Source organism: Sorex fumeus, unplaced genomic scaffold, assembly GCF_029834395.1.
Source record: "Sorex fumeus unplaced genomic scaffold, SorFum_2.1 ptg000008l, whole genome shotgun sequence".
Classification (NCBI taxonomy): Eukaryota; Metazoa; Chordata; class Mammalia; order Eulipotyphla; family Soricidae; genus Sorex; species Sorex fumeus.
In genome coordinates, this window is record NW_026606065.1 from 35,275,088 (window position 1) to 35,291,731 (window position 16,644).

At 37.8% G+C, this 16,644-nt stretch overlaps 1 protein-coding gene across 2 annotated transcripts in view; it reads right to left on the minus strand.

The window, feature by feature from the left end:
* Nucleotides 1-16,644, minus strand: part of GPC6 (glypican 6) — a 1,218,346-nt gene that overhangs the window by 916,181 nt on the left and 285,521 nt on the right. For both annotated transcript variants that reach the window (XM_056109790.1, XM_056109789.1), the window contains exon 2: nt 1,438-1,596. In XM_056109790.1, the coding sequence (XP_055965765.1) occupies nt 1,438-1,596 (159 nt within the window). The remainder of the gene's footprint in view (nt 1-1,437; nt 1,597-16,644) is intronic.

Sequence of the window (16,644 nt, forward strand, 5' to 3'; positions counted from 1 at the left end):
CATTCACTTTCATGGAAATGTCACTGGCATCTGATAAAAGCACCACTGAACAAGACCGCCATTTTTTTTCTTGGCTTTTTTGCGGTCACACCCATAGACGCTCAGGGGTTACTCCTGGATCTGCTATCAGGAATTATTCCTGCCGGTGCCCAGGGACGGGAGATGCAGGAGACGGAACCTGGGATTGAAGCCTTTAAGGCAAATACCAGCCTGCTATACTATAGCTCCGACACCAGAAACTCAATTTTTAGAATTTAGAGTTGTGACAGGAACAAGACCGGTGTGGTTCTCCAAATGTCAGGCCACCAGAAAATTTGTTTCATTTACTCAAGAGAAAAAAAAAAGAGAGATTTGGCTAGTCTTTTCAAGCTGGCTGGGCTGCACATGGCGAGAGAAAATGATCAGGGCAAAAATGAACAGCTCTGCCTCAAGACAAATCAGTATGACAGACAGGACACTAGGCAGTGTCCCCGCAATTATTTCAAATCTGCATGACTATGAGTTATGGCCCATTTTTCATTTATTTCTTAGAGCACTAAGATCCCCTGACCACCCAAAAATGATAACAGTATCACTATTAATTCAACTTATAAGAGTTATATGCTCCCAAACTTGTTTTGCCAGCTGCCTTTTTTTTTTTCAGAAAAAAAAAATGGTGGGGGGCACTCAGTGCCCTTCTGGGAAATCTGACTTCTTACAGCAAGAGTATCATGATTCCTCGTCCCATCCTCCATTATTCCACCAAGCCCAGGAAATGGATAGTCCACTCTGGAAATGCTGCTTTTGAATAGTTTTCAGAGACTTTAATGAAAAAATTGCAACGCTGAAATCAGAAAGTAATAATTCATGGTTTGGGGAGGTGGTTTCTAATATCAAATGCTTTAACTTAGAATACCAAAATGAAATTGATGGCCTCAAATCTGGAAATATAAGGAGGGCTTAGACTTAATGAAGGAAACTCCTTCATGATATCAAACATAGAAAACTTGCTGCGAGAACAAAATTAAAAAAAAAAAGAAATTTGGATCCCTGGCACTTAACACAAGCCCAACTTCTAAAACGGTACATTATATTGGAAATACTTTTCAAAGGCATTTAATTATTTGACAGAAATCCTCAGGTCCAGATAGGAGACAAGCTAGAATATGATACAACCAGCATAGCAATCATGAACTAGCAAAAATGGCAAGTAAATCTCACTGACAAACCACAAAGGCAAAACGGCTCTGAGTTAACTCAGGCGTTGCCAAGGTAAGACCATGATACTGATCCTGAATGCACAAGCTAATTACTTCTTCTAAAACTCAAGTTATAAATCTCTCAGAGGGAAAGAAAGGCTCCATCTTTGAAAAATATAATATGAAGTGTTGGCTAGACTACTAAGATTCTCCTCATCACGTGCTTCTAGAACAAAGCAAAGCAGAACCGTTCCCCTACCATCAAATTTCTTGTGCCTGGATACGAAGGTGGTGCGCACAAAATGGCTCGTCTCCTCCACCAGGTTTTCAAACTCCAGTTTGCTCTGCTGACTCAGCTTGTCTTCCATTTCTGTAGTGCAGCATGTATATTCTTGAGGACAGATTCTTAAGTGTTCCCCTATAACGAGAAGGTCAAGATAGATAAGGCTGTCAGCAACTTGCATGAAATTTCCCTCAAATCTATGGACATGTATTCTATCCACCCTTCTGGACATTCCCAGGCAAAGATAGCTGGACTCACTCTACCACTGTAGCACTGTCTTCCCATTGTTTATGGATTTGCTCAAGTAGGCACCAGTAATGTCTCCATTGTGAGACTCGTTGTTACTATTTGACATATTGAATACGTTTCAGGTAACTTGCCAGCCCCTCCATGCGAGCGGGATTCCCTCAGTAGCTTGCCAGGCTCTCTGAGAGGGACGAAGGAATTGAACCCGGGTCGGCAAGGCAAACGCCCTACCCGTTGTGCTAGAGCTCCAGGCCACTCTACCACACAGGATCAAATTCCGGTCTTAATTGATAACTCATGCAACGGTGTGAAAGTTTACTATCCCCCACCAAAACCTCTATTTCAATAATACAATTTTTGTTAATTTCTAGTGCCTGGGAGATGGCACTCGATGCAGGGTCCTTGGAGAGGTGAATTGGTCATGAGGAGTCCTGGGTCCTTAGAACAAGATTCTAAAGAATTAGTTCATCCTGTATACCATGTGAGGATATAGGAAAAAGATGGGTGTCCAAGAAGCCAGAAGCTGACCCTTGAATTCTCCAGCAACATGCTCTTAAGCTTCGATGTGTCCAGAACTGTGAGAAATAAATGTGCATTGCCTCTCTCCCTTACTCTTGCCTAAAAGCAAGAGCAGTTCAAATGAACTTAAGATACCTGTCACATTAGAGAAGGGAGAGAAAGACCTTGGAAGACCTGAGCCATTCTCTTGCTTTTTTGTTTTTTTATATCTGAAATATACCAAGACACAGCAGATGACAAGAGATAGAGCACAGTGCTAGGCATATCCATTTCTGGCAATGTCAAGCAATGTAAATGACACAGGGGCCCTTCACCAGAGTCTATGAGAGAGCAAGGATGAGAAACAATGGGAACCTGTCTAAAATATGCCTTTCTGCGTGCCCACCCAATAGAACCTATCTTCTTGTCTGCCTGTGAAGGGAATGTACTTCTAATGGCAGGTCTCAGGCATTACACCTGCCTTCCCTTGCCATTTCTTCCCCTTATTGAGAATACATTTTCTGCAAGGAGAAAATCTCTGCTTGGTTTAATTAATGTCTGCGCCATGTGTAAATGAATACTTATGTTGTATGGAAATAAGAAGTAGAAGGTTTTTTTAAAATTATAAATTTGCTAACAGATTTATCTTTGGGTAAACTAGACCACCCAGACAAAATTTGACAAAATTGCTTACATCAACACTCTGTGCAAACCTTTACTTCATACAATGGTTTGTCATTGAATACACTGTGAAATTTGAATTGACTCCGTTTGTTTGGTGTCAAAAATATTTAGCAAAATCTCTGACATAAAGAAAGAAAATCCACCCCATGTCTTGCAAAATAAAAATGAATAAATTGGCTCTTTGATAAAATTCAGCTGACATCCAAATGTACAAAGTACTTGAGTCAGTGATTAAAATTCATATGTAGTATTTAACAATACTTACAAAAATTATGTCCTGTGTGAAGGATGGGGAGTTTCATGATTACTTATGGAGTTTGATGCTTTAGTGTCTGCTTAAAGCAACCTCAGAATAAAAAATGATCACAAGAATGTATTAAAATTAGATCATGTATAATTCCTGGAAGAGAAGACTTTATGTATAGTATTTGTGTGTATATAATTAAAGGAAAGGCAAATGTATCATATTTGAGTGTGATAAATATCAAGCTCAAGATAGCAATCTCTTCCTAGGAGGAAGTATGATTTGAAGAAATATTTATATGAGTTTACAGTCCTTTATTTTAGATTGCTTGATGGATGCACAGTGTTCGTTATTGAATTTTACTTTTAGTACATTTAAAACATGATATGATAAAAACTCGAAAATAAATCATTACAAAGGTGTCACCATTATAGCTGTATGAGAGAGGAAGGTGGAGACAGATATGAAAAGAGGAAAACAAGCTGCCCTTGACATTCCAAATCCAACCAGACACTCACAGTGAGGTCATGAAAGACCATTAAAATCTCACAGAATCCCAACCTCAGACAAGATGTCTCAGACATCATGACCCAATGAGACAAAACAAGGCTATGTCAAACTTTTGTAAAGATAGACACGAAAGCTCACTATGCCCTCCAGATAACACTCCTCTCTTGAATTAAATGCCTGTTCCTTCTACAATTTACAGCTGGATTTGTAGCTTGTCTTCCCCTGTGCTGATGAAATTTATTGAGATGCCTGTATGTCAACCTGGATTGCTGATAGCATCCGATCTAGGAAGAAGCTCTGCTTCTTTAAGCCCTCCCCACGACCAATTAACCTCCATAGGCCGTCCTGGCTCCAGCTGCCATGAGTGGCCTCTGATAGAGATACCTGTGGTGATACCTACGTACATCAGATTGGTTCTGATGTGAAGGTAGAGAGACAGTGGCAAAAATGGAAGGCTATTTTTAAATTAGTTTTTAAAGTTATTTTTCAAAAGTATCAGGATCCTTGCTAAGCAATGACAAATTATAGTTCAAAAGTTTAAGGCAGGAAAAGAATAAGGAGGACTATATCTAAAGGAAATGATTAACAATCATTTATTTTCTTCTCAGAATATAGAAAGTCTAATTGACAGGAGCAAAGATCCTCATCCAGATGAAACAGATAACTACTTTGAGCAACACTGCATAATTTTCCTTTCTCTTTCTTCATCTTTGTTTTGGGGTGCGGGTGTGTGGCTGTACCAGGGGAACTCGGGGATTATTTCTCAATCTGTATTGACGAAGGTCTTCCAGTGGTAATCAGAGAACCACTTGTGTTTCCAGAGACATACCAGGAATCCACCATATGCAAGACAAGTGTCTTACCCCTTATAATATCTATCTGATACAGTGTTTCTTTTTTGCTTACTCATTATAAATCAGTTTTTTTAAAAAATTTCTCTAATCTCCCACTTCTCCATATTGTATCATATAATCTACTATACATGAAAGTTCGGTGATCAAGATTTATTTCACTAGGGACACAATATACTTCTAAATCACAACCACTGAGCTTAAAACATAGTTCACAGAACTCTACTGAAAAATGACCAAAAGAAAATAAATGTCTTATGACACAAGAGAAATAGTGGTATTTGGAATATTTGTGGAAAAACCCCAGAAATATCATTTCTAATGAAATTAGATGGAGTGGAGGCACTATTATCTCTTATCACTCCAAGAAAATTATTATTCTGTGCCAAGAGCTAAATAAAAGCAGAAAGATATGTCTTAGTGAAATAACTTGAAACCAAAATTATTTCAAGGCAGAGTTGAGGGCAGGGATAGGGGTGAGGGTGGAGGGGTGGGTTATAGGGTTAAAATCTTGCCAACTCAGCTAGTACTGATTTTTTTTAGTAGGAATGAAAGAGTCCTTAAGAAGAAGTCAACATATCCTTTTATAGGTGTTCCTGAAAGACAAAAGCAACACACACAGACACACACACACACGCATGCACACACACGCACGCATCCATGCACACTGCAGTAGAAAGGCTAAGTCTTTGCTATGCCAGTATCATCAATAGACAATCAGAACACATCAACAGATTGTCAAATTTAAGCCAAGTCTTGCTTAGTTTCTCAAATATTACTATGAATGTTGTGGAATAATTAAACTGTCGAAATACAAGTACCCTTTCTCTCTCTCACCTTGATCCAAGGCTAAAGATATTTGTCAAAGCAAACTAATGACTTTGAAGGGAAAATACACTAGACAATTGACAATTTATTCTAAGTGGGTGGATTTATTTTGCTTTTGGTCCTAAAATAGTAGCTTGCAAATCACAGCCTCTAGACCAAATCTAGTCGACAACACTTTCTGTTGGACAAATGTTTTGTCAGTCAGTAAGCAAATTAATGGTTGGGGAGGGTAAAAATGAAAATAAAATTATTTGTTTTTACAGTGAAAAACCTCTGAAATTCAAATTTCATTTTTGACAAGTAAGTTTTACAAGCAAACATCCCTTCCTACTTGTTGGTATATTTTCTTTTATGGATTTCCTTTTCTATCAGCATAGTCATTGTGACACAGACCAAAGGGTTTTCAACGTATGAACAACTTTGTTCTGAAGTCATATAGGAAAGGTATTCTCTCATAAAGAGAATTATCTTGAACCCTCCTTGTTCCAATTTTTCTAAATAGCAAAATTCAAAGCATCATGGTTTAGGATATTTCTAACACTTACAAGCATGTGCTATAATGGAGTTGTTTCAATGATGCAACTTACAAGAGAAGAATCATTCCTTAAACTTTTCCCACCTACACTCAATTTTCAATTCCCCTTCATTTTTGCTGTTAGACTGACCTCTAACTCCTCCAAGATCACAAATAATAAATACACTCATTCCAATCATGAACACTCTATAAACACAAAAACCATAGTGTTGATGGTACCATAACTGTACCTTTACTCATTAAGTATTTATTAAAAAGTGCTCCACATGCAAAATAAATTAGGATTCTAGGTCATGTTTACAAAAATGAACATGGTCAGGCAATCAGCTTGTCTGGGTGTCTATTTTCTTAGGGCAGTGGAAGATCATGTCAGTAAATTCTTTGGCCTCTTCCTTTTGATAGAAATCATCACTATCTCTAAAATAAATAAGGGGAACTGTTGATGTGTATGGAGGTATTCCATCATGAACTTGGAGCCTGAGTAAACACTCTGGGATATCCAATCAGATCACAAATTATCCTGTTTGTCAAGAGAAGGTGGCACTCCCTTCCTCCACCTCCCCTAGCATCTTTCTGTCATTCTTCACAACGTCTTTCCCCAGATGCCTCCCCAGATATTGTTTTTCCCTCCAAGAGGCTGATATGACAACAGAAATGTGATTCTGCCAGATCACACTTCTTCCGGGGATGCCCTGGGTCTGCAAGCAGCTAGTAAGAGACTTGGTGAGTGGCACCGTGGGAAAGAGCCCTAGACAGGCAGACCTCATTAACCGGTGGAGCCAGACACTGTGGGGAATCTCTGTCTGCTAAGGGGACATGAGGGGACCTCAGATGGCATGTTCCAAAAAAAGAAGCAAAAAAAAAAAAAGAAAATGTTAGGTCCCTGATGCGTCACATTCCACAGACTAGAACCAGCCAAAGCTCTGACTTCTAGAGAGCATTGGAGTGTGAAGGGAACTGACTATCTGCTATGTCATAGGATGTAGGGGTGAGGCGATGTCCTTAAAAGGGCAAAGAAGATGTCCAGATCTCACCAAGCAGAAAATTTCCATCTCTAAGGCTCTGCATTCCATCTGGTCCCAGTGCAATAAGTGTTTCCCACTTGGCCCCCTGCAGAGCATACCACTGCTCCCAAGGGTCAGTTCTTGAACTATTACAATCCCAACTGTCAATGAACTGTGCCTGAAACCAAGTGAATCTTAATGCTGACTATGTGAGTCCAGTTAGCCATTTGATCTGCTCATGTGGTGCCTAGGAAATTGCTCAAAGCATATGATCTAATGAAACAGGTTGTAGGATGTAAAATATTTAGCAATTTGCTATTTCGCACAAGGTTCTAATACTAAAGGTCACTTAATTTGGAGCTAAGAGTCCTCATCTATTTTGAGTCCAGTAAGTTCCCATAGTAGCTTATCAGGAATGGCAGCATAAGAAGGAAAAATAATAATAATAAAATAGAGCACTTTTGAAATATATGCTCTAGTTCTTTCTTGAGGTCAAATTTCCAAAACTTCAAATAAGTACTTCTTGAGCATTCATCAGTGTGAAGAACTGTTCCATAATGATCCTTTTATATCTCTAAGGACTGTTCTTCTTTCGGAGATGTTCTTCAGGACCATAATCTAAAATAGTCTAATTTTTACTCAAGTTGTAAAGAAATTCAATTGATGTTCTACTTCAGTGGAACTTATCACTCAAGTAATCTATATAAGCACCACCCTTTGATGTTGTCAATTTCATGATAAAGACTTTTCAGATTAATTCTTTTTGTTAGAAAATGTTCACTCTGCAATTTGCAAAACTAATCCCTTTGGATGGAATCAATAGGTTTCCTTTGTTTTACTCTGGTAAAGCAACTGCACAGAGGATTTCAAATACACCACTCCCATTCCATGACTCCCTGTCATTATTTCTGTCTTTATCAATAGTGACCCTTCTGATTTCTGAGAAACTAATGGTTCAAGAATTGGGAAAGGCTTGGGAGCCTGTGATCACAATTCACCAGGGTGAGGAGTATATAGGATCAGGAGTGCACCGGTTTGAATCAAAGTGATATATATATATATATATGTATATATATACATATACATATATATGTATACAGTATGTGACAACTGTAAAAAAGTGAACTTTCCTTTCTTCCTTCCACTCACATTATATTTGTTTTGTTTTGGGGTCATACCCAGCAGTGCTCAGGACTGACTCCTAGCTCTGTGCTCAAGGATTGCTCCTAATGGAACACAGAGGACCCTATGAGGTGTCAGGGATCAAATTCAGGTCTGCCATGTGCAAGACAAATGTCCTCTCTGCTGTACTGTTGTTGCAGTCCCAATATCATACCTTGATTTGTATAGGTTATGATGCTGTTAGTATTGCAAGTACATTGATAATTTTTAAGACAGAGGAGTTTTCCCTCTTAAAGTTAAGACATATTTTAAATTCATTTATACAAATTTAAGACATTTAATAAAAGCAGGGTATGGTTACATATCATAGAGACAAAACAATATGATTACATAAGTTGAAATATGTCACAACCAGTCAATTTGGTGGAATTTCTTTGTAAAATAGGAACAGAAAATATCACAATTTCAATGTTAACTGATGAGTCATAATAACACAAATAGAGTGATAGCACAGAGGTAGGGCATTTGCCTTGCACACAGCCAGCCCGGCCGAGCCTAGTTCTATTCCTCTGCCCCTCTCGGAGAGCCCGGCAAGCTACCGAGAGAATCTCACCCTCATGGCAAAGACTGGCAAGCTACCTGTGACGTATTCGATATGCCAAACACAGTAACAACTATGTCAAACACAGTAACAACAAGTCTCAAAACGGAGATGTTACTGGGCCTGCTCGAGCAAATTGATGAACAATGGGAGGATTCTATATCCATAGGGAAAAGTGTGCATAATAATCATAATAGACTTTAAGTACTTAGATTTTGCAAACATTAATATAACCTAGGAACATTAGTGAGATATGATTAAAAGATGCTTGATGAGATCTACTCCACCTTAGCTTTATTATATTTATTGTGTATTAATTATATTTATTATATATTAATATATAACATGTATTAATATATTATATTAAAGTCAGCTTAAGGGAATGGGACAGTGAGAATTAATGTGCATTTTTTCCTAAGAGATTTACCTATATCTATTCTGAAAAATTTAGCAATCTCACAAATGGCACTTTCTTTTTCTTCTCCTTTGAGAATAATAGTCATCAAGTTGTATTTTAAATATCAAATATATTAGAAGTATTAAGAAGAATTTATAAGAAATAATCCAATGATAATGAGATCTCGTGACTTCTAGAAAGTTAATTTAATGGACTTCAGACAGTTCATCAAGAATCAAGCTCTTTACAGAAATATATAGTGTATAATTTTGGTAATGAGAAATCACACCTAGAACCAAAAAGATTGTAAAAGGATTAAAATGCTTATTCCACACGTGATCAACCCTACTTCTATCTTCAGGACCACGTATGATGCCCTGAACACTGTTAGGAATGAACACTGAAGGACATAACTAGGTTTATTCCCTGACCACAAACCCTATCTCCCCCCAAAAAATCAAAGCTATACTAATATAGAAATCTTTTATTGTAATCAATAGGTATTTTGAAACTAGATAAGTAGAAGAACAAATCAAAGATAAAAATTGCCACTTGCTCATCTTCACTTTTTTCCAATTTACAACTTTGCGTTTTTTTTTTTTCAAAACTGTTGAGCACTTTCTCTGAGCAGGCACTGGGCAGTGGGTATTGTTATCTGCTGGTTATAATTTTCAAAAGTGAATTTTACAAAGATTGAGTTTAATTTCTAAGATAGGAAAAATGTCTCCAAAGTTCATCACATGACACGCTCTAAGAGAGGAAAAAATTCACTGGAAAACAGGTGCATGCAGGTGAAAGCCTCATAGGAGTTTTAACGGTTTAAGGGAAACCACACACCTGTGGGAAAGCATACAAATTATTGGAGGAAGTTTCCACATCAGACTGTATGGCTTACCTTCAATAACACCATGAGCTTTCCTCACTTTATAATTCACTAGAAGTGTTTGAAACTCAGTGTGGAATAGAAATAAAGGTTGTGATCTTTGTTTTGTTTCCAGGGTTTGAGAAGTTATAGAAAACAGTCATGACTATTGAATTGTTTCGCTCGCTCTTGATATTCATCTCCAATACATTAGCTACAAGTCCTTAATTGTTTGGATTTAAGAAGAGATGAAATATTTCACATTGTCCTTCCTAGAGGAACAACAGAAAAATTACAGAATTCATGTGATGGTTTTCTGTTGAATTAGCTAGACCAGTAGTGAAGCTAGTACCAGTCATTTATTAAAACACTAATCTAGGTGTTGCGGTGACAGTAACTTATAGATGTAAAGAAAGGCAACGATTCTTCATAATGCAGGCAGGGGTATAAGTATTCTTTGATCACCCTCGTGAGAAAAACCAGGTGTACTTGAAAAGAAATTTAGCCTTGAGATCAAAACACCCACTCAATTTAGTACAAGCACCCACAAACACGTTTTCTGAGTCAATGCCTTAAGATAAATTTTTCTGTGTGTATGTGCTATTGGCTATTGGTGCTGCTTTTCTAGAACATTCTGACTAATACAGAAAGTACAGACTTCATGAAATGCATGGATACATGAGCTCTGGTCTATCTAGTGGCCTCAGAGATGCTCAGATCCTCACCTTACATTTGTCATGATGATCTGGCATAGTTCATGTTTTTTTTTTTCTTTTAGGGACACATATGGAAGTGCTCAGAGGTTACTCCTGGCTCTGAGCTCAGGGATCTTTCCTGGTGGGCTCAGGGAAGCACACGGGATGCCAAGGATCAAACCCAGGTCAGTCATGTGCAAAATATGTACCCTACCCGCTGCACCATTGCTCCAGCTTCAATGATCTATTTCACTTGAAGCTTAGTATTTTTCCTGCTCTTCCTTCATTGCCCATCAATATGACTACCATAGGACTACAAATAGTTTTGATCTACTCATTATAGTGTCATTTTAAGGTCGATAAGCCAAAAATGCTAGAGGAAATGATTTTAATCAAGGTCTTCCTCTTTGGTTAAGTCTTGTCACTTTGCTGTTTCCAGGAATCTATGGAAGGTGCAAAGCAATGACTTGACCATACTGATATTGCAGTCAGAATTAGTGTTAGATTGATCAACAGTTAATAATTAGGTTTGCACCTTTTTAAGGGTAGCTTAAATTTATAGTGTTGGCCTGTTTCAACAAGTTCTATGACAAAAATTCATGCAGCATGGCCAGCTAGCATAACGTCACTGAGTGTTTAGCTGGAGAAAAAATGTTCAAGTAAATCCTGGTTCATCTATGCTGAGACAGAAGATCACAAATGTGTAACTAACAGTAATTCACTAGAAAGCTGAATATCCCTTGCCTTTGTTTAATGCAATTTATTTAATTGTACATTAAATAATTTCCTTTTAATACTGTCTCTGCTTCACAAGTTCACAAAATTCTGAAAATTGTCTTAACTGTTCCCATAATCCAGGTGGTGCCAATTCTATGGTGAGCCTATATAAAAGAATATATATGTGTGTATATATATACATATATATATACAGGGAGATGATGTTGGCTTCCATATATGTAAATCTTCAAATGGAGGAAAAGGCAGCTGGGATAGAGAAGGAACCACTAAGTGAAAGATGCTTGGAGGGCTCGCTGGGGATGGGAGCTGTGTACTAAAAGTAGACTATAGAGCAAACATGATGGCCACTTACTACCTGTATTGCAAACCATATCACACAAAAAGGAGAGAGAGAGAGAGAGAGAGAGAGAGAGAGAGAGAGAGAGAGAGAGAGAGAGAGAGAATGTGCCTGCCACAGAGGCGGGGGATGGAGGGGAAGAGGTGGGGGTGGCGGAGGGATACTGGGAATATTGGTGGTGGAGAATGGGCACAGGTGGAGGGATGGGTACTTGATCACTGTATTGTTGTTTTTGTTTTGTATTGTTTTTTTTCTTTTTGGGTCACACCCACGATGCTCAGGGATTATTCCTGGCTCTACACTTAGGAATTACTCCTGGCCGTGCTTGGGGGATCATATGGGATGCCAGGGATTGAACCCAGGTAGGCCACGTGCAAGGCAAACACCCTACCCGCTTTGCTACAACGCCGGCCCACTTGATCACTGTAGACTGAATTGCAATCATGAAAGTTTGTAATTCTGAAATGTATCTCACAGTGATTCATTAAAATAATAATAAATCTCCAGACGCAAAAAGTTACCTTCTGCAAAGCCCATGTTGAAATTGATGGGCTAAACAACTATCTCTATCAAAGGGAAATTGGATCATCACAATCATTTCTGATTGCTAAAGTGCAGTAAGGTGGGGGGGATTAGTGGGAGAGGTGGGGACGTTCCACTGGGAAAAATGTCTCTGATATAAGAAGGGATGGGAGAGAACGGTTGTTGTATGCATGGGGGAAAGGATATACGTAACTGGGCTGGGTCGTCAAAGAAAAGTCACCACTAGTCAAGGTTAGTATTTACGTGACATGGCCCAATCTAATTGACTCAGGCTTTGTAACGCTTTCAGTCCCAGACTGTTGATGAAATTCAAGGACACATAGAGTTGAGAAGGATGCCATTGCTCTATGTACTTGTTAGGAAAAATCTAAGATTTATTGCACTATAGACAATTGTTTCTAGAGATTTTGTGCCCTTTCTTTCCAGAGATTATACACCAAATTAGTCCTAAGGAAGTCCTGTTTAATTAACCTTGGTTTTGCTTATTTAGTGTCTGGCACAGCCCGTGATATCAGGCAAGATCTGTTTTAATGTTGAGCTGATTGCCTCTGCCTCTTATTGCTTTCGCACTTACCGAATTACCACTCAATTGCAGATATACAACAGATAAGGAATCATGAATGGTGCTAATAAGGTATAACACACATCTTTCAAAATACAGGACTTGAAATGACTAGCAGGTGTCAGAGGCATTCACTTAAAATTAGAGTATTTTGGTGAACAATTGATGAATTACGGATATGTTCTTTGTGAATTTTTGCCACCATTATATATTATACATGCTTTGGGTTGCAAAATACAATGTTGTTTATTTTAGTATTTCAAAGGGCGTAAATTTGAAAGTTAGAATTCAATCAGTGTTGTTCCAATGTTCATTGATTTGCTCAAGCAGGTACCAGTAAAGTCTCTATTCATCCCAGTCCTGAGATTTTAGTAGCCTCCCCTTACTTGTCCTTCCCAATGCTGCCATATTGGATTCTCTTTCAGAGTCAGGGGAATGAGACCCATTATTGTTACTGTTTTTGTCATATCGAATACACCACGGGTAGCTTGCCAGGATCTGCTGAATATAATATTGAATAGAATTCAATATTATGCAGAAACTGGGATAGAAAGGGAAAGAGTCCACATAGTAATACAAACTGGTGAATCATAAGTAGCCAAACACTCTGTTAGATGATTGGAATGATTTTATATACAAATTATCTTTTAAATATTATCAATATCTTCTTCCTTAATGAACTATCAAAATTTTCTATATTTTACCAGGCTCTACAAAAATATTATCATCTATTGCTGGTGAGAATGTTGTATAGTTCAATTACTATGGAAAGCAGAATGAAGGGATATCAATAGACTTAAAATTGAGCTACAATGTGATCAAGTAATTGCACTTTGGGGTCACTATGCCCTAGACAGAAAATCACTCATTCAAAAGTATTTATGAACATCATTATTCATTGTGGAACTTACTTGGTACAATAACCAAGATTTATAATAAACCTAGATATCTGATGACAGATCAGAGGATCATAAAGATGAGACATATATACACACAATGGAACACTATACAGCTGTAAGGAATGATGAAATCATGCAATGTGCTGCAACATGGATGGAACTGAAAGATATCAAGCTAAGTGAAGTGAGCCAGAAGAAGAAGGACAATATCATATATATGTGGTACTTAGGGTAGCTGGATAAGGAAAAGCAGTGATTTAAAGGGGATATAAGTAGCTCACCCTGGCTCCAGAGTATGTGGAGAAAGAGAGAAATAAAATGAAGGGGAAGGGGAGAAGAGAGACATAAGAAGCAACAGGGGCAGGGGTCCAGAGGATTCAGACACTTCCACTGTGTTAAAGAAGAATAGAGCTAAATATCCAAACCATAGAGTCAAGAACACTGAAATAATGTGACCCGAACTCGAACTTTACTAATCAAATTTAAAAGGTGTCTGTGAAGATGACAGGCTGAGTTGGGGAGAGGGAGTAGGAGAGGAAATTAAGGAATACAGCGAAAAGGGAAGTTGATACTGGTGGCAAGATAGGCGATAGAACATTGTGTGTCAAAAACCCAACTATGAGTAACTGAAATTTAAAATCCTTTATTAAAATAAAATCTGAAAAAAATTGAATTAAAAAAACTGTAAACAGTCTCAATTTTCACTTGTGTTTCAGAAAACATGTTTTGGGACTCATAAAAGAGGCTAATTGTTAACTGAAAGCAGGAGGATTTTAGTGGCATTAATAAATATGTTGCAAATTTTATGCGTGCTCACAATTCATTTGCTATGCTTGTCTTAAACATCCTCCCCACCATCTCGACATCAGATTCTAATGTTCAACTTTATCTGTAGTCCTACAATTTGAATGACACCTTTATGGGAAGACTAGGTTAGAGCTAGTAAAGGCTGACTTTGACATTGCTTGTCAAATCCCTGAAAATAGTAACTCACCAATCTTTGGGGACTTCCTGCAAGTCAACTGACCAGAGATGCTGATTTACCTCTCTCTCTTTCTGTGACCCAGATTGCATAAATCAAACCAATTACCTCCTACAAATTCACCCCTAGATGATGATCACTTTCAAGTTTATTGTAGTTGTAACCCCACACCCATCTTGCTTACTCAAAGTAAGCCACTTTCCGATTAGATTTTGTGGTCCTGTGGTGATAGAGAATACACCAATTTACAAAGTGCTTGTTTTTGACCCTGATAACAGCAGCTCAGCATTCCTGTGAAATTATATGACAGCCCACTTGAGACTTTAGGATTTACTATTTGAAGCCTGATGGCTGCAAATGAGTTCAGACCCATTCCATAAAGGGACAGTGAGTAGGTGAGAGTGATTAAGAACATAATCAAATTGAACTGCAGTTAGGCCTTTATGAAAAATTATTTTCCTTCCCCATAAAAGACTGCAATTTTAGCAGGCATCTGTAAAACCATGATTGGAACAATGACCATATCTTATAGATTAATGTATTAAAAGGCAAAGCAACTAGAAATGTTACAAGATCTATTGTACTGCCCTTAAGTGTATATTTCTTTAATTATGTCTCCATGACAATGAAACTCCATAACATCTAACCTTTCACAAATCAGAGAGCCATTAATTTATAATAATTACTTTAATTCCCACTAATCATTTAAGATGGATGCCCATAAGTAAATATCACTCAGTTTCTATTTCACAGATGAGTGATGGGAGACCTACAAAAAGGAGATAGTACTTTTCCCCTGATAGCACTATTGGAATTAATAAAGAGCAGGAGGTCCCTCTTTAATATTTGTGTATGGGGACCTAGATTTTCAAATGAATACCACTGCACATGCTATAATACATTCTAGCATCCTTTCCAACCTGGGGGTTTAACACATCAGCATTCAGATGGCAGCAGTATAGTAAGGTATTATCCTTCAAAAATTTGAGTGCTTAAAGATCAGCCATGTTTTTAAATCAAGAGTAGGGTGCCTTAGAAGACGCAAGAACTAAAGTTCTCCTGAAATTAAAGCACCTACTTCTCTATATTAAAAGAGGAAAAGACAAAATAGAATTGTGAAAGAAGGAAAATGGTTTGGCAGAAACACAATGTTTTAAAGAAAGGTCCTCTTTAAATATAATTTTTTATTTGAGAGAGAGAGAGAAACAGAAAGAGAGAGAATAAAAGTTCCTGACTCTATGAGAAAGGGGTAATGGGAGGGAACTTGGGGACACTGGTGCTGAAAAACATACCCTGGTGGAAAGTTGGGTTTGGAACTATGTATGACTTAAATGTAAACACAAAAAGTATTGTAAGTCTACTTTCAGCATGCTTCTTCCACCCTGGGAGGATCCTCCCAACACCCTTTATTTGGTGCTCTCTTCTCTATCTAATCTTCCTTTTCCCCTAGCACATGTGACTGGCCTCCAAGTCATGATTGCCACTCAATGCCTCTCTTGCAAACCACAGGATCCAAAAGGAGAGAGAGAGAACAAAAGGGAATGCCCTGCCACAGAGGCAGGGTGGGATGGGGGAAATGGGGGGGTGGGAGGGATGCTGGGACCCATGGTGGTGGAGGATGGTCGCTGGTGGAGGGATGGGTACTTGATCATTGTATAACTGAAACCCAAGCACAAAAATTTGTAAGTCTATAACTGTACCTCATGGTGTTTCACTAATAAAAAAAAAAGAAATAAAAAAAAAGAAAAAAGTGTTCTAAGGGTCTATTTCACAGTTATTCAATAATTAAATATTTTAAAAATATATCATATATATATCTTTTTTAAAACATGAAACAAATCCCACTAACACTAAAACTCAATATTTAAGAACAATGTTTAAGAAATGGATTGGCCCAACGTTTTTCTTCATCCCATTTTTGGGATACCATTTCTAGACTAACCGAAAAGAAGGTAGAAGCAATAGTTATTGTATATTATCATGTAGATCAAAACAAGTTATAACCTTGCTTTTAACCAACACATAAATTCCAGATATGCAAAATT